The following is a 26,107-nucleotide window of genomic DNA, read 5'->3' as shown; positions in this document are numbered from 1 at the left end:
TTCCTGCCCTGTGCTGTGTTTCAATGAAGCAAGTTATTTTGGGAGAAGTAAACGTGAACATTGCCAGTCCAGCAAAACTGCTCTTTGGATTTGAGATAATTTTGAAATGGTAAAATGGACTCAGGCACAATATAGTGGATTAATTTGGGAAATAAAGAGCTGAATTTTAACCTGGAAAAGTGCATAGGTTTGGTGCAAGTGGGGGGTAAAAAATGGGGAAAAAGTAATCACGTCAGGAAGTCTGTTCTTACTCACTGACTTCTGTTTTTAACTTGATTACCTTAGGCTCCCTGGGCACGATCCCCTCAGGGAAACGGGTTACCAATTACCACATGTTAATCACTCAATTAGAGTGATATTAATACACACTTTTGATTTTAATGTCAAGTCCATGGGTTTCCTGGGTTACCAAGAAATATGCCAATACTTACTTAGCATTCATAGCTGCTTTCTTAATTGTTTGTGGGAAAGAGTTTGTTAACAGTAGCTTTGCTGAGAGGTTACTTTCTACACTTTGGACGTATGTTCTATCACAACAAGGTGGAAACCATTTATACTACCTTAGATTGGACTGCAGATAAGGACCAAGATGACCAGCAACATCACCAGCAACAGCCTGATACACACAGACCCGTTCCTCAGGAGAGGGGAAGCAGCAGACAGGGAGCAGCAGAGACGTGATCAGCAGGAGGCACTGCCAATAAGACAGTGTCTACAACCATGGGCTGAGTTTCCTTGACATGTCTGAATACCAGTGTCTCAGGAGGCTCAGGATGTCATGTCAGGTAGTGGCAGACATCTGTAACCTTTTAGAATAAGATCTGCTGCCTGCTGGATCTGGTGGCCATGTGTTACCAGTAGCTCTCAAAGTCACCACCGCCCTCAATCTTTTTGCCTCCAGATCATAGGGTCTTAGACTCTATGACTCTATGATCTAGAGGGGAAAAGATTGAAGGCGGTGGTGACTTTGAGAGCTACTGGTAACACATGGCCACCAGGTCCAGCAGGCAGCAGATCTTCTAAAAGACTACAGCCATCTGCCACTACTTGACATAACATCCTGAGCTTCCTGAGACACTGGTATTCAGACATGTCAGTAGCTCTCATAGTCACCACTGCCCTCAATCTTTTTGCCTCCAGATCCTTCCTGGACTTTGCCACAGATATATCCAGGATCTCACAATTGGCGGCCCACAGATGCCTAAGATTTGTTTGCTAGTGCTGGCAATTATGTCAACTTTGTCACCAATGATGCCAGCCAGAATGAGCAGGTGCTTGGCTTTGTGGCTCTGGCTGGTTCCCGTGGGGGCAGGGCGCCATCAGCTGCACACACATGGCATTTCGGGCACTCAGGAGTATTTGTCAACGGTAAGGGTTTCCAATCCTCTGAGGTGCTGCTGGTGTGCAATCACAAAAGATGCTTACGCAGGTGTGCACAAGATTCCTGGGTAGCTCCCATGAATCTTTCAGCCTTTAGTGGTCTAATTTCTTTGGAATTGAAAGTAGAATTAAAGGGTGGTTCCTGGATGAAAAGGGCTACCCACTGGAAGTGACGAAGATGATTGATGAGGGAAGGGCGGTGGATGTTGTCTATATGGACTTTAGTAAAGCCTTTGACAAGGTTCTGCATGGCAGACTGGTGCAAAAGGTGAAGTCACACGGGATCAGAGGTGAGCTGGCAAGATGGATACAGAACTGGCTCAGTCACAGAAGACAGAGGGTAACAGTGAATGGGTGTTTTTCTAAATGGAGGGATGTGACTAGTGGTGTTCCGCAGGGATCAGTGCTGGGACCTTTGCTGTTTGTAGTATATATAAATGATTTGGAGGAAAATGTAGCTGGTCTGATTAGTAAGTTTGCGGACGACACAAAGGTTGGTGGAGTTGCGGATAATGATGAGGATTGTCAGAGGATACAGCAGGATATAGATCGGTTGGAGACTTGGATGGAGAAATGGCAGATGGAGCTTAATCCAGACAAATGTGAGGTAATGCATTTTGGAAGGTCTAATGCAGGTGGGAAGTATACAGTAAATGGCAGAACCCTTAGGAGTATTGACAGGCAGAGAGATCTGGGCGTACAGGTCCACAGGTCACTGAAAGTGGCAATGCAGGTGGATAAGGTAGTCAAGAAGGCATACGGCATGCTTGCCTTCATCGGTTGGGGCATAGAGTATAAAAATTGGCAAGTCATGCTGCAGCTGTACAGAACCTTAGTTAGGCCACACTTAGAATATTGCGTGCAATTCTGGTCGCCACACTACCAGAAGGACATGGAGGCTTTGGAGAGGGTACAGAAGAGGTTTACCAGGATGTTGCCTGGTCTGGAGGGCATTAGCTATGAGGAGAGGTTGGATAAACTCGGATTGTTTTCACTGGAATGACGGAGGTGGAGGGGCGACATGATAGAGGTTTACAAAGTTATGAGCGGCATGGACAGAGTGGATAGTCAGAAGCTTTTTCCCAGGGTGGAAGAGTCAGTTACTAGGGGACATAGGTTTAATGTGCGAGGGGCAAAGTTTCGAGGGGATGTGCGAGGCAAGTTTTTTTACACAGAGGGTGGTGAGTGCCTGGAACTTGCTGCCAGGGGAGGTGGTGGAAGCAGATACGATAGCGACGTTTAAGAGACATCTTGACAAATATATGAATAGGAAGGGAATAGAGGGATATGGGCCCTGGAAGTGCAGAAGGTGTCAGTTTCGGCAGGCATCAAGATCGGCGCAGGCTTGGAGGGCTGAATGGCCTGTTCCTGTGCTGTACTGTTCTTTGTTCTTTGTTCACTGCAAACTTGGCTCATAACAGCCATCAGAAATCTGACTGAAGCCCAAGAGCACTACAATGAATGTTATATCACCACCAGATATGTGATTGGACAGGCCATTGGCATACTGAAGATGCATTTCAGGTGATTGGACAGGTCTGCAGGTGCCCTTCGGTATGCATCAGCCAGGGTTTCCAGAATGGTTGTGATTTGCTGTACCCACAACATTGCACAACAGCAGTCTAAGAGCTCAGATTCTCCTCTGATGACTTGGAGGATGAGGAGGAAGAAGAGGAGGGGGAGGGTGCTGAGAACAATATGCTCCCCGCTGCTGATTCTTCTGCCAGGGATTCCCTTATTAATATAAGGTTCACTTAGGCTGCACCAGGAGAACCATGTTACAAGGAAATGCAAACACCACTCTTTCTGCTCCCCTGTTACCCCACCAATACCACGGAAATCAGTCCTGCAACCAACCACCATTTTAACAATCCCCCATTGGTCTCCATCAATTCATGCTCTCATATTCATCATCAAATAATTTAGAAAACCACTTACAACCTAGCACAAGACTGGACAAGTTGGGAAAGTGGTGAGAAAGAATAACATTTATAGGATGTAAATAAAGTACAGAAACATATCAAAACAACATTTTTACAGACTTTCATACCATTGTGCAACTACAAAGCCCAGGAGTCTCCCTTAGGCCTGTGGTACCTCTGTCAGCTCAATTGATGGAGCATGTGCCTTACACACTCCACCCATTTTTACCAGCCATTGAGAGCCTAACCAGCCCGAAGGAACCATTGGTGGCCGCTCAAAAAATGGCCCAGGGAGCTTTTAATTTTACTGGGGGGAGCGGACCCCTGAAAAGTTCTGGACTACATTGGAGGCCCAGCTCTGGGATCAACTACCACATGCACCACACCCAACCTGGCCTGACCTGCTGGCTGGCTTAATGTAGGATCCAAGCTATTCCAGTGCAGCTCTGAAAATTCCCAGCCTCTTACCTGCTCTTGTAGCCATCGTATTTCCATGGCTAGTCTAGTTAAGTTTCTGGTGAATGGTAACTCCCAGAATTTTGATGGTGGGTAATTCAGCCAAGGTAATGCAATGGTGATAAAGAAGTCCATGAGCTCCTGGCACTTACTGTTGGAGGTGATGTTTCAGGAGACAGGGGAGAGGGGTTTAAGAAGGTGGCTTGCAGTAGAGAAAATAAGCCGGAGGTTATCTTTGCATTCCGGGATGATTGTGGAATAGTGAATAGTTTAAGCATATGAGAGCAGGACCCAATAATGCTTTATTTGGTCTAGCCAGATCTGGCAGTGAATGGCTAAACCAGTTGTCCACCATACCCTTTCACACCTGCATCCCCAAACTAGGGGAGTGGAGATTATTGCATCTAATGCAATACCTTTATTAACCCTCTCCACTACTTTATCAAAGAACCCTGGACTCAGAACACCTCTCTCCTGTCTGCTCTCATCTCGCTCTCACCAGCTTTGGAAACCATTGAAGACAAATGAACCCCAACAGAGAAAAGTCTCCCACAGTGAATAAAGTTTAAGAAGAATACTGGGCCCCAATGAAAAGCAAGACTTCTTACAATCAAGGATCTTACAGTGAGCTCGAAGCACAGTAAAAAAAAACCTCTTCAGAGATTGCCTCAAATCTCTCCATTTTATTTTTCTTCTCCTCTTTTCTGTCCCTATTTGCATGTGTGTATCGCATGTGCATGCTAGCGTGGGCGTGTTGTATATCTGTAGGTGTTAACCATATTAGAGTTTAAGTTTAAGGTTTAATAAATTTCACTTTTCTTCTTTAACCCTAAAGAAAACCTGGTGTGCTAATTTCTTTGCCTTATAATTGGAAAGCTGTGAACAAGGATTCACCAAGGGGGAAGCTCAAAACACAGTGTGTTTAAAATTAAACCCTGTTACAATAAGATCAGGTGAAGGCTGAAAGAGACCCCTAGACACCTTTCTCGCCTGGTCGTAATAGAAATTTGGGTGCTAGCGTCTGGAATTTTAACCACAGACAAACGAGTGAAATTGAAAGTGGGAAGCCAAATTGTTCCCAATCAAAAAAGAGAAAATTTCAATGCAGGTTTTGGGATAAGTTAAAAGCACTGCCTATGGAGGAGCTGAGAAAAATGCCTGAACAGTGTGGGATCACTGTACATGGCAAGGCTAGGAAGTCTGAACTCCTAAGACTAGTGACTAACCATTTTTCCCTTGAATCTGAAGAAGTAGAGGCATTGTTAGAAGCAAACCCAGAGAGGGCACTGCTAGCAAACATACAATTGGAACAAAGGAAACTTGAATTAGAAGAAAGGGAGAGAGAGTCGTCTAAAAGGAACGTGAAAAAAATGAAAGGCAGGAGAGAGTGAAAGAAAGACAGGAGAAGGAATGAGAGAGAGGAGAGAGAGAAAGAATATTCCAGCAAGAATCCAAAGAAAGAGAGCTGAGGGGGCTTGAGTTAAGTAGGGGGCGACAGAGTAACCCCAGTGAAAGCATGGCCAATATGGAGGAACAGAATTCAGGGCTGGGTACAAGATCGCTAAAACACATTCAATTAATTCCAAAATTCAATGAGGAAGATGTGGAAGTGTTTTTTGTGTCTTTTGAGAAACTGGCAAGGCAGCTAAAATGGCTAGCTGAGCCCTGGTCTCTCTTATTACAAAGCAAACTCACAGGAAAAGTCCATTAGGTTTATTCCTTGTTGCCAGATGAGAGTTCATCAAATTATGAACTGACCAAAAATGCTATCCTCGGGGCATATGAATTAGTACCTGAAGGCTATCGCCAGAAGTTTAGAACCCTCAAAAAGCAAGCCAATCAAACTTATCTGTAGTTTGAAAGAAGTAAGCAGCTGGCTTTTGACCAGTGGCTGAGAGCTTTAAAAATACAGCCCAGCTATGAGACTCTCAGAGAAGTAATCCTGTTAGAGGAATTTAAAAATTCTCTCCCACTCTCAATAAGGACCCATATAGAGGAGCAGCGGGTTCAGGGAGCCCAGCAAGCGGCCTTTCTGGCAGATGGGTTTGCTTTAATTTGTAAGTCGGTTTCCCAGGGGGGAACCTTTCCTAATCACCCCTCACAAATTCGAAAAGGATAAAGGATGGGAAAGTGATAGGAGCCCAAGCAGTCCTGGGAGAGAAAGGAAAGCAGGAGACACATGGGGCCCTCCTCCAGCCAAAAAGGAAGGTACTGTGAGCGAGATCCGGAGACCTGTATGCTTTCATTGTAGTAAGGCAGGGCATTTAAAAGCTGACTGCTGGAAACTAAATGGGAAACCAGTAAGGTTAATCAGGGCACACCCACTCAGTGAAGATGGGGACCCTGATGGAAAGCACAGAACAAGCTGTTGCTTTAACTGCAGTAAGAGTGCAACCCAGGAAGCTTTCTATGACCAGTGCAGGAAAAGTTAATAGGATTCCTGAAAATTATCAGGGTTTTGTATTTGAAGGGAAAGTAACCCCATACCCCTTGAGTGGGGCAAGCAAGCCCACAGTAATCCTCAGAGACACAGTGGCCACTAGATCCCTTTTGCTGGGAAAAGGCCTGACCTTTCCCCCTGAGAGTGCAGTGAACACCAAAATGGTGGTGAATGTTATTGGAGGGCAGTGTATGCCTGTACCTGTACACCAGGTGCACCTGGGGTGCGACCTAGTTTCGGGACCAGTGACTGTAGGGATTGTCCCTAGTTTGCCTGTGGATGGGGTTGACCTGCTCCTAGCTAATGATCTGGCAGGGGTAAAGGTGGTAGCCACCCCCCCCCCCCCCCCCCCCCGAGTAGTGAAAGAAAGACCACAGAAGGTCAGAGAGACAGGGCAGTGGTGGGAGATGATCCCCTGAAGAGTCCCTGAATGTGTAGATGGTCAGGCCATCATCAAACCGGCTCCCCCAGAGGAGACTGCATGAGCACTGCACTGAACAGATCAATTCAATATTATCAGTTCCATCAAACAATTTTGCTAAGTCATACAAAGTTTATGGATTAATGCAGGTTTAAAGGAAAAATAGTTCATTGTAGACCAATTCCACCTCATGTCAAACTTGGGAAACAAAATTTTCTAGTATACTGTAATAAAGTGTTGCCAACATGTTATTTACTAGCATTTGATTTAGGCATACTGGCTTCAAACCTTTGCCTCACCCTTTGCTTTTATTCTATAGCTTGTCCCACAATTTCAGGTGATACAATGAATACACTGTAATGAACAGTGATTCATTTCGAGGTATATTCATTTACCTGACCAAGTAAGCTGGAGAACACAAAGACACCTATGAAATAATTGCACCCCTGAAAGATTATTTCAAAGAGAGTGGCTGGTTCGGAAATACCACCAATAGTAATCAAAGAGCGGATTGCCCAATAGTAACACCTCAGGTACCTGGAGAACATAAATATTTTTCAACAGTTGAAACCATGTTTAAATTAGGGGAAAAATTCAGAATGGAAGTTATTGGTTAGAACATCAGTATTTATAAGAACAAGAAGTATTTGAAAAAAAGACAAAACTTGCATTTATATAGTGCCTTTCTCATTCTCTGGAAGTTTCAAAGTGTTTTACAGCCAATTCATTACTTTTGGAATGATATTGTCTGATATGCTGCAGCCAAATTTATGCACATCAAAGTCAAACAAACAACAAATGGATGATTAAACGAGCCAGAGAATTCCCTGCTTTTCTTTAAGTAGTACCATGGGACATTTTACATGCAATTGAACAGGCAATCAAGACCTTAATATTTTACATGAAAGATGGCATCTCTTGCAACGCAGCAGTCCCTCCAAACTCGACTGAGCTGTCAGCTTGGATTATGCGTGAAATACTACCAACTGAGCCAAGCTGGCATATTTAGGCCCATAGTAGACTATGCTGTTTTCATAGCTCAACTTCATCAACCCACCTTTTCACCATATCCCTCAAACCCTTCTCTCTCCAGAAATGTATTCAATTGTCTCTTAAAATCATTCCTAATTCAACTATTTCCCACTGCAGTTTAAGCCATAAATTTATTATCCCTTTGGTGCCTGACTTTTAGAACATAGAACAGTACAGCACAGTACAGGCCCTTCGGCCCACGATGTTGTGCCGACCCTTGAACCTACTCTAAGATCAAACTACCTACATACCCTTCATTCGAATTATCATCCATGTACCTATCCAAGAGTCGCTTAAATGTCCCTAATGTATCTGCTTCTACCACCACCGCTGGCAGTGCATTCCACGCACCCACCACTCTCTGTGTAAAGAACCTACCTCTGACATCTCCCCGAAACCTTTCTCCAATCACCTTAAAATTATGCCCCCTGGTGATAGCCCTTTCCACCCTGGGAAAAAGTCTCTGACTATCCACTCTATCTATGCCTCTCATCATCTTGTACCCCTCTATCAAGTCACCTCTCATCCTTCTTCGCTCCAATGAGAAAAGCCCTAGCTCCCTCAACCTTTCTTCATAAGACATGCCCTCCAGTCCAGGCAGCATCCTGGTAAATCTCCTCTGCACCCTCTCTAAAGCTTCCACATCCTTCCTATAATGAGGTGACCAGAACTGAACACAATATTCCAAGTGTGGTCTAACCAGGGCTTTATAGAGCTGCAGCATAACCTCGCGGCTCTTAAACTCAATCCCCCTGTTAATGAAAGCCAACACCCCATACACCTTCTTAACAACCCTATCAACATGGGTGGCAACTTTGAGGGATCTATGGATGTGGACCCCAATATCCCTCTGTTCCTCCACACTGCCAAGAATCCTGTCTTTAAGCCGGTATTCTGCATTCAAATTTGACCTTCCAAAATGAATCACTTCACACTTTTCCAGGTTGAACTCCATCCGCCACTTCTCAGCCCAGCTCTGCATCCTGTCAATGTCCCGTTGCAACCTACAACAGCTTTCCACACTATCCACAGCTCCAGCAACCTTCGTGTCATCGGCAAACTTACTAACCCAGCCTTCCACTTCCTCATCCAAGTCATTTATAAAAATCACAAAGAGCAGAGGTCCCAGAATAGATCCCTGTGGAACACCACTGGTCACCGAGCTCCAGGCTGAATACTTTCCATCTACTATCACCCTCTGTCTTCTATGGGCCAGCCAATTCTGTATCCAGACAGCCAAATTTCCCTGTATCCCATGCCTCCTTACTTTCTGAATGAGCCTACCATGGGGAACCTTATCAAACGTCTTGCTAAAATCCATATACACATCCACTGCTCTTCCTTCATCAATGTGTTTTGTCACATCCTCAAAGAATTCAATAAGGCTTGTGAGGCATGACTCAACCTTAAGTAAGCTTCTTTCTTCCTCTTGACTAGCAGTTCCACATCTCTTGTCATCCAAGGTTCCTTCACCCTACCATCCCTTCCTTGCCTCATCGGGACAAACCTATCCAGCAGTCGCAGCAAGTGCTCCCTAAACAACCTCCATATTTCTGTCGTGCATTTCCCTGAGAACATCTGTTCCCAATTTAAGCTCCCCAGTTCCTGCCTAATAGCATTGTAATTCCCCCTCCCCCAATTAAATATTTTCCCATCGCGTCTGCTCCTATCCCTCTCCATGACTATAGTAAAGGTCAGGGAGTTGTGATCACTATCATCGAAATGCTCTCCCACCGAGAGATCTGCCACCTGGCCTGGTTCGTTGCCAAGCACCAGATCCAACATAGCCTCCCCTCTAGTCAGCCTATCTACATATTGAGTCAGGAAACCTTCTTGGACACACCTGACAAAATCTGCTCCATCCAAACTATTTGCACTAAGGAGGTTCCAATCAATATTAGGGAAGTTGAAGTCACCCATGACAACAAACCTGTTACTTCTGCACCTTTCCAAAATCTGCCTCCCAATCTGTTCCTCCGTGTCTCTGTTGCTATTGGAGGGTCTATAGAAAACTCCCAATAAAGTGACTGCTCCTTTCCTGTTTCTGACTTCCACCCATACTGACTCAGTGGACAAACCCTCCTCGACGACCTCCCTTTCTGCAGCTGTGATACTATCCCTGATTAGCAATGCCACTCCCCCACCTCTTTTACCTCCCTCCCTATTCCTTTTGAAACATCTAAACCCCGGAACATCCAACATCCATTCCTGCCCCTGTGATATCCAAGTCTCCGTAATGGCCACAACATCGTAGCTCCAAGTACTGATCCATGCTCTAAGTTCATCACCCTTATTCCTGACACTTCTTGCGTTAAAATAGACACACTTCAACCCATCACACTGGCTGCAACTTTGCCCTGTCAACTGTCTAACCTTCCTCACAGACTCTCTGCACTCTGTATCTGCCTGTTCAACAGCTACCCCATCATACTCTTAATTTTTAGCCTGTGTTTCTCTGTTATTTGAATCTTTCATCACAACAAAAAATGTGGCTGGATGAAATTTGTCAATTTCCTTCACAATTTTGAAAACAAAGTTGCCAAAGAAATCAAGCCCATTTTCCTAAATCTTTTCTCATAACCTAAATTTTTCATACCAGAATTATCTTTGTTGCTCATCACTGTATCCTGTTAAGGGCAATAATATTCTTCTTTTGAAAGGTGATTAAATGCTCATGCAGTACTCCAGACAGGATCTTATCAGTGTCTTATACAGCAGCAACACAACTTCTTTCCATTTATATTCATATGAGCACTTGGAGACCATTACTTTAATTATCAGTTTTTACTACATTGAAGCACAGTGCTGATAGTTTAATGGATTGATTGACGAGATCTCTTTCATAATTCATTAGTTTTATCACTGCCTCAAGTAGTGGTGTTTTCTGGCTTTGAGGTCCTACTGGGAAGCCTCACGCCCTAAGAATGAAATTCAGAAATTCTGATATGTGCTGCCCACATGTACAACAACTCGCTCATCATCAGAAAGTGGCTAGGATTGATAGGAAAAACATTTGTAATAAGTGCCCAAATTTTAAATATGCTTCCGTTGGCAAGAAAGGCACCGCACTGGGAATATGAAGTTGGAAAATTACTCCTGCACTCCTTACTTTGGTTCACTTACTAATTATTATGAGATAGATTAGCTGAAATGGTAAATTCTGGTTGAGGTGGTTAGATTTGAGTGCATAATCTACTGCAATCGAGATTTGGGTAACGGTATACAGAAAGCAAAATCTCCAAGAACTTTTGATGAGCTGCTAATAGATTCACTACTCTACAAATAAATTGAAAGCTTCACTAGAATGAAGTGAAAATGAAGGCAATTCTGCATTGTTAGAGATACCATTAAGCAGAGGGACATATGAAAGTTTCATAGTACTATTGAAAGGAAAGCAAGAGTTCTTCTAACACTCCAGCCAATATTCCCTCTCAATTAATTCCATATACAGTGCACAGACTACAGTGTAGTGCTGAAGACTTGTGCCCCCCACCTAACTTGGCCAAGCTATCTAGGGCAGCTATGACACTAGCATCTACATAACAAAGTGGAAAGCTGCCTCGGTCTACTCAATCCACATAAAGCTAAAGCACCAATTACTGCTGAATCAGGCTCCATCCAATCATCAGCAAAGTCTTGGAAGGAATTACCAACAGTCTCATCTAATGATACCTACTCACCAATAAGGTGCTCATTGTCACTTAATTTGGGTTCCGTCAGAACCGCTCAGCTCCAGACATCATGGGCTAGATTTTAAAGCCCTCCTGCCATTGGGAATGTTGGTGGGGGTGGGGGTGGGGGTGGGGGTGGAAATGAAGATCGATGCAGCAGAGGTCTGCCAATGACCCCGATGGAGGCAGGCTCCATGCCGATCTCGGCGGCAGCAGCGAGGCCTCATGTCGGCCAACCCGCTGCTCAGTGACGCGATCCCCATTTGAATATGTAAACTAATTTACATACCTGATTTAATGAGGGTCCCATCGCCTCCTTAATCACGGCACCGATCTTCATTCGGGCGGCCAACAATGCTGTGCCTTCCAATCCCCGTTTGGGAAAATGTGGCACGACACCTGTGGACAGGGGGGAGGAGTATTTTTTCTCTGTGTAGGAGGGGGGGGAGGGGAGCGGGGTACAACGATGTGGATTGGTCGGGGGTGTGATGGGAAGGGGTAAAGGGCAAATTGCCAAACTTTGCTGGGGGAAGGAGGTCAAATTCTCATTAATCAACTTCCGGGGCTGGGGATGGGGGAAAAGGGCATGAATGCCTGGAAATGCTATGGTGGGGGGGGTGGGAAAATGAATTTAAAGGTTATTTAATTCTGTTTTTTATTAAGTGAACTGAATTTTAAAATCTCCATTGAGGGCTGTCAGCCTTTTAAAAATGGTGCCGGCATCTGCACATTGGCGCCGGGTGCTGTTGCCAGCGACAGCGCGCCCGCCCCCTCCACATCATCGTGGGGAATGGGCGCTGCGGCCATGCAAATGAGCTGTCGCGTTTGAAATCATGGCAGCTCCATGACATGGTGCATGTGGGGGCAGGCGGCATTTTTTAGGTCCGCCGCCTACTTCGGCGGCGGATTCTTAAAATGCAGCTCCACAACATTGATCTAGGTATAGATACACGAGCCGAATGCCAGAGGAGAGGTGAGATTAACTACATTAAGGCAGCATTCGACTTAGTGTGGCTCCAAGGTACCCTACCAAATCAGAGGCCAAAGTGAAAATCTCCAATGACTGGAGTCATGTCTGACACAAAGGCAGATGGTCATGATTAGAGGAGGCCAATCATTGCAGTCCCAGGAAAATTTCCTGAGGCTAATCATATTCAACTGCTTCATTAATGACCTTCCCTCTGTCATAAGGACAGGAGTGGGACTGTTCACTGACGATCATACAATGTTCAGCTCCATTCAATAATGAAGCAGCCCTTTCTAGCCGACAGCAGGACCTGGATAACATCCTGGTCTGGGTTTCCAAGTACAGGTAATTTTTCTTCTATGTAAATGCAATGGCCATCTCCAATGGCATCACCATCCCTGAGTCCTCCATCCTGCAGCGGTTCAAGAAGGCAGCTCACCACCACCTTCTCAAGGGGAATTAGAGATGGGCAATAAATGCTGGCCTAGCCAGCAATAGCCATATCCCATGAACGAACATAAAAAAAAACTTAGACATGTGTTGCAGTTTTTCATTGTCATAGTTAAAATCCTGGAATATGATGCATTATTAACAGTGTAGGAGCACCATCAACAAAGGACTGCAAAAGTCCAAGGGAAAGCCCACCCTCTCAGGGCAGCTAGAGATGCGTGATAAAAAATGTAGCCCTGCTCACTTCCAAAGAGCAAATAAACAAAATACACAAAAAAATGATTAACTGCTCATTCATATTGTTGTTTGGGCAATGTGCACTTGTCTGCATAATAATCACTGCACTCTACTAGTAATTGTTTCTTGAGGTGTTTTAACATGCTGCTATATAAATGCAACTTTAGTATTACTACTACTTTATTTATATCCATATTATGTTGTATCTGTCTCCCATTCACCAGTTAGGTCCTAAATCTTGTATGCTTTTATGGGGGAGAAACTTGATAGCTTAGTGCAGTGTCTAATGCCGCTATGCCGACTTATCTTGATTCCCCAAGTTAGGCAGCACCATGGGCTGCTACCTGTGCTGCCCGCATGAAGTTCTTCGCTAATAAAAACAAGAAATGCTGGAATCACTCAGCAGGTCTGGCAGCATCTGTAAAAAGAGAAGCAGAGTTAACGTTTCGGGTCAGTGACCCTTCTTCGGAACTTCTCCGGAAGTTCTTCGCTGATGTCATTGAGGAAAGCTACACAGTCTGCAGGCAGTGGCCCACAGCGCTGCCTGCCCCTGCAGAATTGGCACAAGTCTGCGTACCACCACTAGAATGGGTGCTACGCGAACACATTTCTTCTCCTGTGTATTTCCTGTGTCTCTTATTTTGATATGAAGAAGATTTTGTCAATGAGACTATCAGTTCCAGATTTCCAATTGAACTGGCTGAACATAAGTTGGAAATCGGAAAGCTTATAAAGAACTGAAGACAAAAATAATAGATAAAAATCAGGTCCAAAAGGTTTCCTTCTCATCAAATAACATAAAGCATTTTCAAGAAAAAAGTAGTGTTTTAATAAAAATAACAAAATTGTTAAGTATACCTGACCAAGAATGGCTGAAAGAATAAGAACTCCTAAAAAATAGTTGCACATCTGAAATATTTTCTCAAATTCATTGGTGGGGTTTGGAAGCTCAGTAATCATCAGAAGGGATTTCTCCACATAAAGGAAACAGCTGATGTAGCTAAAATAAAATTACCAGTAGGGCAAGAAGAAAAAAGAAATATATGAAAAAAGGAAAAAAATTCAGCTTCAAATTTAAATGTAAACTGATGCCAAATGGTTAAAAATAACGATATACAATCAAAGCTATGTGCTAAAATATAAAGAAAATAAATAAATTCAATGTTCAGTGAAAACACTTCAGGTACTGTGCAGGTTCAAAGAGAAGAAACAATGTAATACATAGTCATATGTAATAAGTGAAGCAATACAGTACTTACGGGAAAAATAAACTTTGCAAAGTAAAAAGGACCAGCAGACTTATTTTTGAAACATAAACAATTTGTAATCGATCCTGCTAGTAATTGTTCTATTCAATTATTGACTTGAATATTCTGCATTATGTCCATGGATATCTGAGTGTGATTGTAAGGCAATGTAATAAATGGAACTTCTAAACTGTAACAGCAGAGCTGAGACAGAGTTCAACTGTCATCTGGATCCCAAGATTAGATTGATCCAGAAAATTGGATTATTGTTTAAAATAACCCATACTTTTTTAACATGGAAGGCTAACATAATTTTGGTGTTAAAGAAATTAACCTGCATAATTTAACTAATAAAATCTTTGGTGTTATAAAACCACTGGTGAAGCTCTAGTGGCCAATGATGGCTTCAAGCTCAGTGAAATCATTCAAAATACCCAAAGAACTCTTAAAATTGTAGTTGATTTGAATAGTGTAACTCAACAGCTTTTTTGTCAAGGGTCCCTCCCACTACATCTCTCCACTCTCCCTCCACCTCTGGGACAACATTTCAGGGTTGCTGAACAGTGAATACCAGGCTAGAGATACAAGGAACAGCATGTTTGCTGGGGACAACAGATAAGAGAGTGGGAGGCAGCAAATGCAGAATATCAGTAGATTTGAATTTTAAAACACATCCCTATGTAACCAAAGGTTGAAATTATTGTTTGTCAGTGTGAAAATAAAATCACTGGCCTAGAAAAGTAAAATGTTATTCAGCATTATTCTAATGCATTTTTGTAGCAGCAATATTAAACAGTATCTGAGGAAACTTTTACCTATTTCCTTTGCCATTGTAGACCCACTTAGTGCTGCTAATGCCTTCATACTCTGAAGCCAAGTAATAAATACAAGCATTTATATGCAGAAGAAAAAGCAGATATCCTGTTGTTCGTGCAACTCTATAAAACAAAATGAAATGTATGTGCTAGTTAGTATCAATGGTGCTTTGCAACAAAGCAGCTGCAGTATTGGCTTTTAGGGTTGCTATCTAACCTAATTGCTCATCTAATTGTCAGAGTTTTGTCAGGTTGTGGTTTATTGCATTGTGCAAATGTAATGTAGACCTACAACAAGGTATAATAAAAGATAAGAGCAAAATACTGCGCATGCTAGAAATCTGAAATAAAAACAGAAAGTGCTGGAAAAACTAGGCAGGTCTGGCAGCATCTGTGGAGAGAGAAGCAGAGTTAACATTTCAAATCATTTCTGATGAAATGTTTGGGTCAGGTGAGAAGTTAAACTTTAAAAATTTCAAACCTGATCTCAAGTTGCCTTGAACCTGCTCACTTCCAGCTTTAACAGAGGGGTGGGCAGCCAATCTGCTCTCAGGAGGCAGGTCCCTTACTTAAATATTTTAATTAGCCTGCTTGCCTAAGGTTTTATCTTTGTTTCAGCTTTAACACTGGCTGACCAGGTTTCCTAAGCCTTGGGGAATCCAGCAGTTGAAGGGATATGAGGACTGCTGGATGGAAAGGGTAAGTGCCTTTCCAACATGGTGGGCCAGGAGGAGCAGGAATCCTTTCCCTGGCCCCCCAATCTATGCTGTTAACCTCACCATCAATCGGACTGTCCTCCTCAATCAGATTCCTTGTCCTGCAAACTGATTCCCTCCCAATGTCCTCCATGGCCCACGATCATCTGCCTGACCCAACGCGATCTTCTCCCTGGACATCCTCCCGGATCTTCTACCTGGCCTGTGAGCTCCCCTGTCCCCAACAAATGACACCCCCGCATGCCCCCGACCCATGGTCTCTCCTACTAACCCTCCTCCATATTGCACAGTTGTTGCCTGTTGCCACAGGCCATTCGCCTGACAGCTAGCCAAACCTTTAATCTGGTTGGCTGCGGTTGGAAAATGGATTCCAAAAATGGTAATTGGATGAACTTGAGGAAAACTCGTACTTCTGGTTAATAAAAGCATGGTAAAATGTTGCGTTATCTTTCAGTTTCAGTCAGACAGAGGATTACATCACAAACCTGTCTTTTCTCTTTTTTTGTTAATAACTTGCTGCATAGTTCCAGCATTTTCTATTTTAATTTCAATTTTCTAGCATTTACCTTTTTATCTTCTTGAGGCATTATAAAGCCTCAACGTCATCTCTTATAACCTTATAGGGGTAAATTTTGTGAGTTAATGCTCCTGGGTCCTGGAATTTGTCATTCTGTTTTGGTGAAGATCACGAGGTTTTGTCAGTCAATATTGTCACTGAAATACTTCACTCAATATTGGGGAGAATATTGGGACTTATCACTCAATATTGGCAGTGGATGCTATGATCTGTCTCTTAGTATTGGTGGAAGACACTGAGAACTGTCAGGAAAGATCACTGGATCTGTTATCTAATATTGGGGAGGGACTTTGGGATGGCTTTGATCTGCCACTGAGTGCTTAGCGAAGGAGGAAAAGACATGAGAGGGAGGATCTTCTGCCCTTCCCTCTGATTTTTTTTTTACAAGAATTGGAATGGGCAGAAGTAGGAAATGGATCAGGATGGGCTCCCTGTCCACAGCCATTTTTACAACCCTCTAATTGCTTGCCAAAAGTGTTGGGTGATGTACAATATAATTATAATGGTATTCAAGTGACAGAAATGTGTCATTTTATGTATTTAGATTAGATTAGAGATACAGCACTGAAACAGGCCCTTCGGCCCACCGAGTCTGTGCCGAACATCAACCACCCATTTATACTAATCCTACACTAATCCCATATTCCTACCAACCATCCCCACCTGTTCCTATATTTCCCTACCACCTACCTATACTAGTGACAATTTATAATGGCCAAGTTACCTATCAACCTGCAAGTCTTTTGGCTTGTGGGAGGAAACCGGAGCACCCAGAGAAAACCCACGCAGACACAGGGAGAACTTGCAAACTCCACACAGGCAGTACCAGGAATCGAACCCGGGTCCCTGGAGCTGTGAGGCTGCGGTGCTAACCACTGCGCCACTGTGCCGCCCTATGTTCTGTCATTGGACCAAAGTACCAGTAAACACCTGGTCACATGTTTGTCCCTAGTGTCCAGCATCTCTAAGGTAGGGAGAGGGAAGGAGGAGCAAATTAAAAATTAAAAATATAGAAAGCCTGTGCAATTGAAGAAAGTAGGCCCATCAAATTATTTAAATGGTCTGAGGCTGGAAAATCAGCCACGGCCAAAAGACCACATCTTTGTGGTGGGTGGGGTTTCCATCATATCAAAGACACAATATGCAGTTGCTATCCAAATCCTAGCTGCTAACAGTTCATCACTACTTTGTGTTCGATGCCACTACTTTTATTTTATATACTTCAACCCTGGCACAGAAATGCAAATATTGCTTGCAGAAATTAGTTTGTGTTCCCCAGTCAGAGAGTGAAATATCAACCAAAGAATAAAACTGACATTAACTTATTGTTACAATTTCTTGGCCTCAATCTCAGCACATGATTCTAGGCAAACAACACAGTCATTTAGAATATTCTTCAAAGTATGCGGCACATATATTATGGTACTGCACCTAGTGGGTCAATATTAAGCTTTCAGAAACAAATTAGGTGCACTACAGTTAGAGATGACAGTATAGTGAGGTTATACTAAACAAACTGAGAAGCATCAGTGTGATTTAATTTAGTCTAATCATGGCCAGCGCAGACAGCCTAAGATTGAGACAGATTATAGTCAGAAGCTCTTTGCTTTTTATTTTATTTGTGGTATCTTTGTCTCTGCCTGGTAAATGGAAGCTGATTTCTGTAAGCAGCTTTGAAAAGATATGCTTAGTAGATTATTCAACAGTGTTTTTGATATAAAAGCAAAATACTGCGGATGCTGGAAATCTGAAATAAAAACAAGAAATGCTGGAACCACTCAGCAGGTCTGGCAGCATCTGTGGAAAGAGAAGCAGAGTTAACGTTTCGGGTCAGTGACCCTTCACTGATATCAGTTTTTGATATCAGCATTTACACAACAAGAAACTAATTTACGTCATTTATTTGAATTAAAAAAGGGACAAATTTCAGCACGTTGTGTGTTAGAAGCAAAATGTTCAGCATTTCTGAGCAATAGCTCAATAAACAGCGTTTTATTGTTAAAGACTTTCACACAAAACGTGCATTGATTTTGTCATCTAAATGGCTGCCTACCTGTGTATATATGCTTTTTCCATTTTAGCCTCCAGTCGATCATTGAATTCAAAGAATGTCAAATACTGGAGAAAATAAAAGCCAAAGAAACATGACAAGAATATTTCTATTTTAACATTTTTTTGTAGCTGTAGTGCTTGGTTATGGAGAGGTTTCACTGTTGCTGTGTTATTTATTATACAGAAAGAGCTTTGAATTTATTAGCAACTTATGATATCCTCAGGAGATCCCAAGTGCTTCACATCCAATGAGATACTTTTGAAGTGCAATGACTATTGTTATGTAAATTATTTGCATCGATGAAAACACAATATGAGATTCGATGAACAATCACTCAGTTGAGTGAAGAGTGTTCATTGTAGACTGCTAACTGATGTCACCAGGCAAAAGTCTTCAACAACTGAGTTCAGCAGCCAAGAGAGTAGGGACTGTTGTCTATATGGATTGCCATCTTTTGCCAAATCCAAAACGAGACATAGAGTAGGGAACCAGGAAAGGTTTGTGCTTTGAGTTTGCATTAAATATATATATATGTGCTTGTTTGCTATATGAACAATGCCTGGAATTTTACGTTGCGGCAGTGGTCCCGCCCACCAGCTCAAAGCTCAGGGGTGAGCCCGCCTCTGCTGGGCCTGGAAGCTTAGCAGCAATTTTACATGGCCCAGGCCCTTAATTGGCCTCAGTTTGGACTACTGCCCCTCTGAGGCAGGAAGTCCCACCTCCAAGAACTGCTGGTCAATCAGAGGGCCAGTAGCTCTTTAGTCCCAGCAGTGCCACTGAGAGGAGTGGCCACTGCTGGGACTGCACCCATCCAGCACCTGCAACAATGGAGGCAGCCCTGGAAAAGGTAAGTGGGGAAACGGACCTCACCAGGAACAACTGGCTGGGCCCCAGTGAAGTGTTTGGGGCTGGGGTTGGGCAGCGTGTGCTGCTGGGAGGGCACTCTGTGGGGCACAGGGACAGTAAAATTCCAGCCAATGTCTTCAATATTTTTTTTTAATTTTTTTTAATAAACAGATTCATCAAAATAATGTACATGGATTTAAGTCAAAAATGGCAGGCAGCATATTTAAAATGGCAAACAGAAGAAATACAACATTCAATATTTTCTTCACTCAATAAAAAAATGGAAACTTTAGCAACCTTAGTAATTGAAATCTCTTTATCAAAAGACACAAAATTATTTGTAAAGTAAACCACTTGCTGATTTAAAAAAGGATGTCTGAAGGTAACTTGAATGAGTCTGCACAACTGGTTTAAAGACCCACTTGATGAGAGTGGATTAAAATTAATCTTTGGAAAATCAAGTGTGCTGACCTCCACACCCAATTCTTTGATTTGCATTTCCTGTACGTGCTGGAGTGTAGCTTGACTGAATTTACCCCCTGTTGTCTGATTGACAATCTAGAGATTTCTGGACAGCCGACTCAAAAAAATGGACTGCCCACCTGGAACCAGACTGCTGAATATTACAATACTCATATTTTCCAAATAAGTGGCAGCTGTAGAGTATAATTACTGTTTTAGTGGCCAAGTCAAACTTGCACCAGATCTTAATAGTTTTAACTCACTTTAAACACTTTTCATTTCCTACAAACATGTTCTTGAGTATAAGTGCTATATTTGGCTTCAGAACTTGACCTAAGGGTGTAGAAAATTAGATACAGTTCCCATTCCTAATGACTATAATCGCCCTTGCTGAAAAGTATGCTAATGTGGATTTTAGGTGAAGGCAGGCTCTAGATTACCATGAGGTGGTGTCTTCTAAGAACAGATGAGCTGTCGTTATTCATTGTCTATATTCATCCATAAAATAGTACCATATAGGAAAGGAAACGGAGTGCTGACGGCCACCTTAGTGTGTGGCTGCATCAAACAATGCCTGGAACTCTGGTACGCAAACACCAAGTGTCATTATGTGCTGAGGTTCTATCTGTCCCCGGTGTTGCGAAGGATGGGTCTGACCACATTGCTGCGGAACGCTCCATCCAGTTGGACCGTGCCATACCACCTATCCTTTGTGGAAACGTTTGTGCAGAAAAACACCTTTGACCACCAATCCATCAGGCAGTGGTCTGTACGGAATGTCCTCAAGGCCCTACGGGAAAAGGAGATGGTGGATCCTTTTGGATGGGTGCCCGAGCAGACTGCCAAGGTCATTTGGCAGAATGCCTCATCACCAGAACTTACAAACAAGCACCAGGGCGCAGCTTGGCTGGTGTTGAGAAGGGCTCTCCCAATGCAGGAAGCTGCACGTCCAGAATCTCACCACCTCCGCATGCTGCCCTCGAGGTGGCTGTGATGGGGAAGAGACTGTTGCCCACCTCCTTCTGGAATGCGCCTTTGCAAAGCAGGTGTGGAAAAAGATGCAGTGGATTTGTCGCGGTTCATCCCGAGCAGCTTGGTAAAACAGGAGTCTGTGCTATATGGTCTGTTCCCAGGGACGTACACCGAGATAAACATCAACTCCTGCTGGGGGACCATCAACATGGTGAAAGATGCTCTTTGGTCTGCCCAAAACTTGCTCGTCTTCCAGTGCAAAGAGTTGTCCACAACCGAGTGTTGCAGACTGGCACATTCCAAGGTCCAGGACTATGTGCTGAGGGATGCACGAAAGCTTGGGGCAGATGCTGCAAAGACTCAATGGGGAAAGGCCAGGTGGGAAGGTCCTCCTGCCATAGTGAACAGAGGGGCTGGAAACTGTGTAAAACCCCTCGGGCTGTCTGCACCTAAATATGGTTTTGCTGTGTAATGCAAATATACATTACATGTAAAATGGAATGGAAGGGTTGTGAGGCAACTCACGTTCTGTATTGAAGGAAACTGATTTCCTTTGCACTTTCTGGAATGTCAACTTGGAACTGTTTTGAACTGTTTTGTAATGTTTTTTTCACAGATTTTTATGAATAAAGCTTATTTTTGGGGAAAAAAAGAGTGCTGCTGGTGCCAGTGGAGGTGTACCCAGGCAGGTCAGCACTATCAAAAGAAGAGAGGAACAAAGAACAAAAGAACAAAGAACAGTACAGCACAGGAACAGGCCATTCAGCCCCACAAGCCTGCGACAATCTTGATGCCTGCCTAAACTAAAACCTTCTGCACTTCCGGGGACCGTATCCCTCTATTCCCATCCTATTCATGTATTTGTCAAGATGCCTCTTAAAGGTCATTATCGTACCTGCTTCCACCACCTCCCCCGGCAGCAAGTTCCAGGCAGTCACCACCCTCTGTGTAAAGAACTTGCCTCGCACATCCCTTCTATACTTTTCCCCTCTCACCTTAAACCCTATGTCCCCTAGTAACTGACTCTTCCACCCTGGGAAAAAGCTTCTGACTATCCACTCTGTCCATGCCGCTCATAACTTTGTAAACCTTTATCATGGCGCCCCTCCACCTCCGTTATTCCAGTGAAAACAATCCGAGTTTATCCAACCGCTCCTCATAGCTAATGCCCTCCAGACCAGGCAACATCCTGGTAAACCTCTTCTGTACCCTCTCCAAAGCCTCCACGTCCTTCTGGTAGTGTGGCGACCAGAATTGCACGCAATATTCTAAGTGTGGCCTAACTAAAGTTCTGTACAGCTGCAGCATGACTTGCCAATTTTTATACTCTATGCCCCGACCGATGAAGGCAAGCATGCCGTATGCCTTCTTGACTACCTTATCCACCTGCGTTGACACTTTCAGTGATCTCTGGACCTGTACGCCCAGATCTCTCTGCCTGTCAATACTCCGAAGGGTTCTGCCATTTACTGTATACTTCCCACCTGCATTAGATCTTCCAAAATGCATTACCTCACATTTGTCTGGATTAAACTCCATCTGCCATTTCTCCGCCCAAGTCTCCAACCGATCTATATCCTGCTGTATCCTCTGACAATCCTCATCACTATCGGCAACTCCACCAACCTTTGTGTCGTCCGCAAACTTACTAATCAGACTAGCTACATTTTCCTCCAAATCATTTATATATATACTATAAATAGCAAAGCTCTCAGCACTGATCCCTGCGGAACACCACTAGTCACATCCCTCCATTCAGAAAAGCACCCTTCCACTGCTACCCTCTGTCTTCTATGACAGAGCCAGTTCTGCATCCATCTTGCCAGCTCACCTCTGATCCCGTGTGACTTCACCTTTTGTACCAGTTTGCCATGAGGGACCTTGTCAAAGGCTTTACTGAAGTCCATACAGATAACATCCACTGCCCTTCCTTCATCAATCATCTTTGTCACTTCCTAAAAAAACTCAATCAAATTAGTGAGACACGACCTCCCCTTCACAAAACCATGCTGCGTCTCACTAATAAGTCCATTTGTTTCCAAATGGGAGTAAATCCTGTCCCGAAGAATCCTCTCTAATATTTCCCTACCACTGACGTAAGGTTCACCGGCCTATAATTTCCTGGATTATCCTTGCTACCCTTCTTAAACAAAGGAACAACATTGGCTATTCTCCATTCCTCTGGGACCTCACCTGTAGCCAATGAGGATGCAAAGATTTCTGTCAAGGCCCCAGCAATTTCTTCCCTTGCCTCCCTCAGTATTCTGGGGTAGATCCAATCAGGCCCTAGGGACTTATCTATCTTAATGCTTTGCAAGACACCCAACACCTCCTCCTTTTTGATAATGAGATGACTCAGACTATCTACACTCCCTTCCCTAGGCTCATCATCCACCAAGTCCTTTTCTTTGGTGAATACTGATGCAAAGAACTCATTTAGTACCTCGCCCATTTCCTCTGGTTCCACACATAGATTCCCTTCTCTGTCCTTGAGCGGGCCAACCGTTTCCCTAGTCACCCTCTTGCTCTTTATATATGTATAGAAAGCCTTAGGATTATCCTTAATCCTGTTTGCCAATGACTTTTCATGACCCCTTTTAGCCCTCCTGACTCCTTGCTTAAGTTCCTTTCTACTGTCTTTATATTCCTCAAGGGATTCATCTGTTCTTTGCCTTCCAGCCCTTACGAATGCTTCCTTTTTCTTTTTGACGAGGCTCACAATATCCCTCGTTATCCAAGGTTCCCGAAACTTGCCAAACTTATCCTTCTTCCTCACAGGAACATGCTGGTCCTGGATTCTAATCAACTGACATTTGAAAGACTCCCACATGTTGATTTACCCTCAAACAGCCGCCCCCAATCTAAATTCTTCAGTTCCTGCCTAATATTGTTATAATTAGCCTTCCCCCAATTTAGCACCTTCACCCGAGGACTACTCTTATCCTTACCCACAAGTACCTTAAAACTTATGGAATTATGGTCACTGTTCCCGAAATGCTCCCCTACTGAAACTTCGACCACCTGGCCGGGCTCATTCCCCAATACCAGGTCCAGTGCAGCCCCATCCCTAATTGGACTATCTACATATTGTTTCAAGAAGCCGTCTTGGATGCTCCTTACAAATTCTGCCCCATCTAAGCCCCGAGCACTAAGCGAGTCCCAGTCAATATAGGGGAAGTTAAAATCACCCACCACTACAACCCTGTTACCTTTACATCTTTCCAAAATCTGTCTACATATCTGCTCCTCTACCTCCCGCTGGCTGTTGGGAGGCCTGTAGAAAGCCCCCTACATCGTGACTGCACCCTTCCTATTCCTGAGCTCCACCCATATTGCCTTGCTGCACAACCCCTCCGAGGTGTCCTCCCGCAGTACAGCTGTGATATTCTCCTTAACAAGTAATGCAACTCCCCAACCCCTTTTACATCCCCCTCTATCCTGCCTGAAGCTTCAAAATCCTGGAACATTTAGCTGCCAAACCTGTCCTTCCCTCAATCAAGTCTCTGTTTTAGCAACAATATCAAAGTTCCAAGTACTAATCCAAGCTCTAAGTTCATCTGCCTTACCTGTTATACTTCTCGCATTGAAACAAATGCTCTTCAGACCACCAGTCCCGCTGTGCTCCGCAACATCTCCCTGCCTGCTCTTCCTCTTAGTCTTACTGGCCTTATTTACGAGTTCCCCCTCATTTATTTCACTTGCTGTCCTACTGCTCTGGTTCCCACCCCCCTGCCACACTAGTTTAAACCCTCCCGAGTGACGCTCGCAAACCTCGCAGCCAGGATATTTGTACCTCTCCAGTTTAGATGCAACCCGTCCTTCTTGTACAGGTCCCATCTGTCCCTGAAGAGATCCCAATGGTCCAGATATTTTAAACCCTCCCTTCTACACCAGCTGTTGAGCCACGTGTTTAGCTGCACTATCTTCCTATTTCTAGCCTCACTGGCACGTGGCACAGGGAGTAATCCCGAGATTACAACCCGAGAGGTCCTGTCTTTTAACTTTCTACCTAATTCCCCAAACTCCCCCTGCAGGACCTCATCACTCTTCCTGCCTATGTCATTGGTATCGATGTGTACCACAACGTCTGGCTGTTCACCGTCCCCCTTCAGAATGCCCCCTGTCCATTCAGAGACACCCTTGACCCTGGCACCAGGGAGGCAACATACCATCCTGGAGTCTCTTTCACGTCCACAGAAGCGCCTATCTGTGCCCCTGACTATAGAGTCCCCTATAACTATTGCTCTTCTGCGCTTTGTCCCTCCCTGCTGAACAACAGTGCCAGCCGTGGTGCCACTGCTCTGGCTGCTGCTGTTTTCCCCTGATAGGCCATCCCCCCAAACAGTATCCAAAACGGTATACTTGTTAGAGAGGGGGATAGCCACAGAGGATTCCTGCACTGACTGCCTGCCCCTTCTAGCGGTCACCCATCTATCTGCCTGCACCTTGGGTGTAACCACTTCTCTAAAACTCCTGGTCTATGACGCTCTCTGCCACCTGCATGCTCCTAAGTGCATCCAGTTGCCGCTCCAACTGATCCATGCGGTCTATGAGGAGCTGCAACTGGGTACACTTCCTGCAGATGTAGTTGTCTGGAACGCTGGAAGCATCACGGACCTCCCACATCTCACAGGTGAAGCACTTCACCCCTCTTACTGACATTTCTAGCACTAATTAATAAATTAATTTAAGATAAATAAATACTTATTAAATCCTTACTAAATTGTTGTAGCTATATGGTCCCTAGTGCTAGATTCCTACTATAAATATTAAATGCTAACTAAATACAGTAATCTCCTCCCTCTGGTTTAGTTACTCTACTTATTAAAGGGGAGAAAATTGGAAAAGGAAAGGAAGCATGTTATGTTTGAGGTAGATATTCTGTTCTTGAGAGATCTTTATGCACTTTAACGTGCATTCATTATATGCTAATAGTAGAATTTTCAAAAAAATAATTTCATTTTTCATTTTGATAACAATGAAATTATTCACTGGTTTCCACTCTGCCCCTCACATAACTTTAGATTTCATTTCACTGAGTTTGAAATCCTAATTTTTTTTTCTATTTATTCATTTGCAGTATGTGACCATGCTTTTACCTTTGAGAAGGTGCTTGTGAGCTGCCTTCTTGAACCACTGCAGTCAGTATGGTGTAGGTACTCTCACAGTGCTGGTTGGCAGGGTGCTCCAAGTTTTTGACCCAGAGACGATGAAGGAAGACTGATATATTTCAAAGTCAGGAGGGGAACTTGAAGCTTGTGATGTTCCATTGCACCTACTGCCCTTGTCCTTCTAGGTGGCAGGGGTCGTGGGTTTGGAAGGTGTTGTTGAAGGAGCCTTGGTGAATTGCTACAGTGTATCTTGTTCACTGACCTGACCTGTTGCCATTGTGGAGGGAGTGAATGTTTAAGATGGTGGATGGAGTACCAATAAATTGGACTGC

At 43.8% G+C, this 26,107-nt stretch overlaps 1 protein-coding gene across 1 annotated transcript in view; it reads right to left on the bottom strand.

Annotated features, from left to right (window-relative positions):
- LOC137370260 (cyclic nucleotide-gated channel beta-3-like) overlaps positions 1-26,107 on the bottom strand; it is a 171,800-nt gene that overhangs the window by 75,268 nt on the left and 70,425 nt on the right. Inside the window, exons 9-11 of the mRNA XM_068032639.1 lie at positions 18,385-18,449; positions 15,039-15,161; positions 7,015-7,156 (exon numbers count right to left, since the gene is read on the bottom strand). Of these exons, the coding sequence (XP_067888740.1) occupies positions 7,015-7,156; positions 15,039-15,161; positions 18,385-18,449 (330 nt within the window). The remainder of the gene's footprint in view (positions 1-7,014; positions 7,157-15,038; positions 15,162-18,384; positions 18,450-26,107) is intronic.

Source organism: Heterodontus francisci, chromosome 5, assembly GCF_036365525.1.
Source record: "Heterodontus francisci isolate sHetFra1 chromosome 5, sHetFra1.hap1, whole genome shotgun sequence".
NCBI classification, from domain to species: domain Eukaryota; kingdom Metazoa; phylum Chordata; class Chondrichthyes; order Heterodontiformes; family Heterodontidae; genus Heterodontus; species Heterodontus francisci.
The sequence above is the reverse complement of the archived record's forward strand: the minus strand, read 5'-3'. Positions and strand labels throughout refer to the sequence as shown.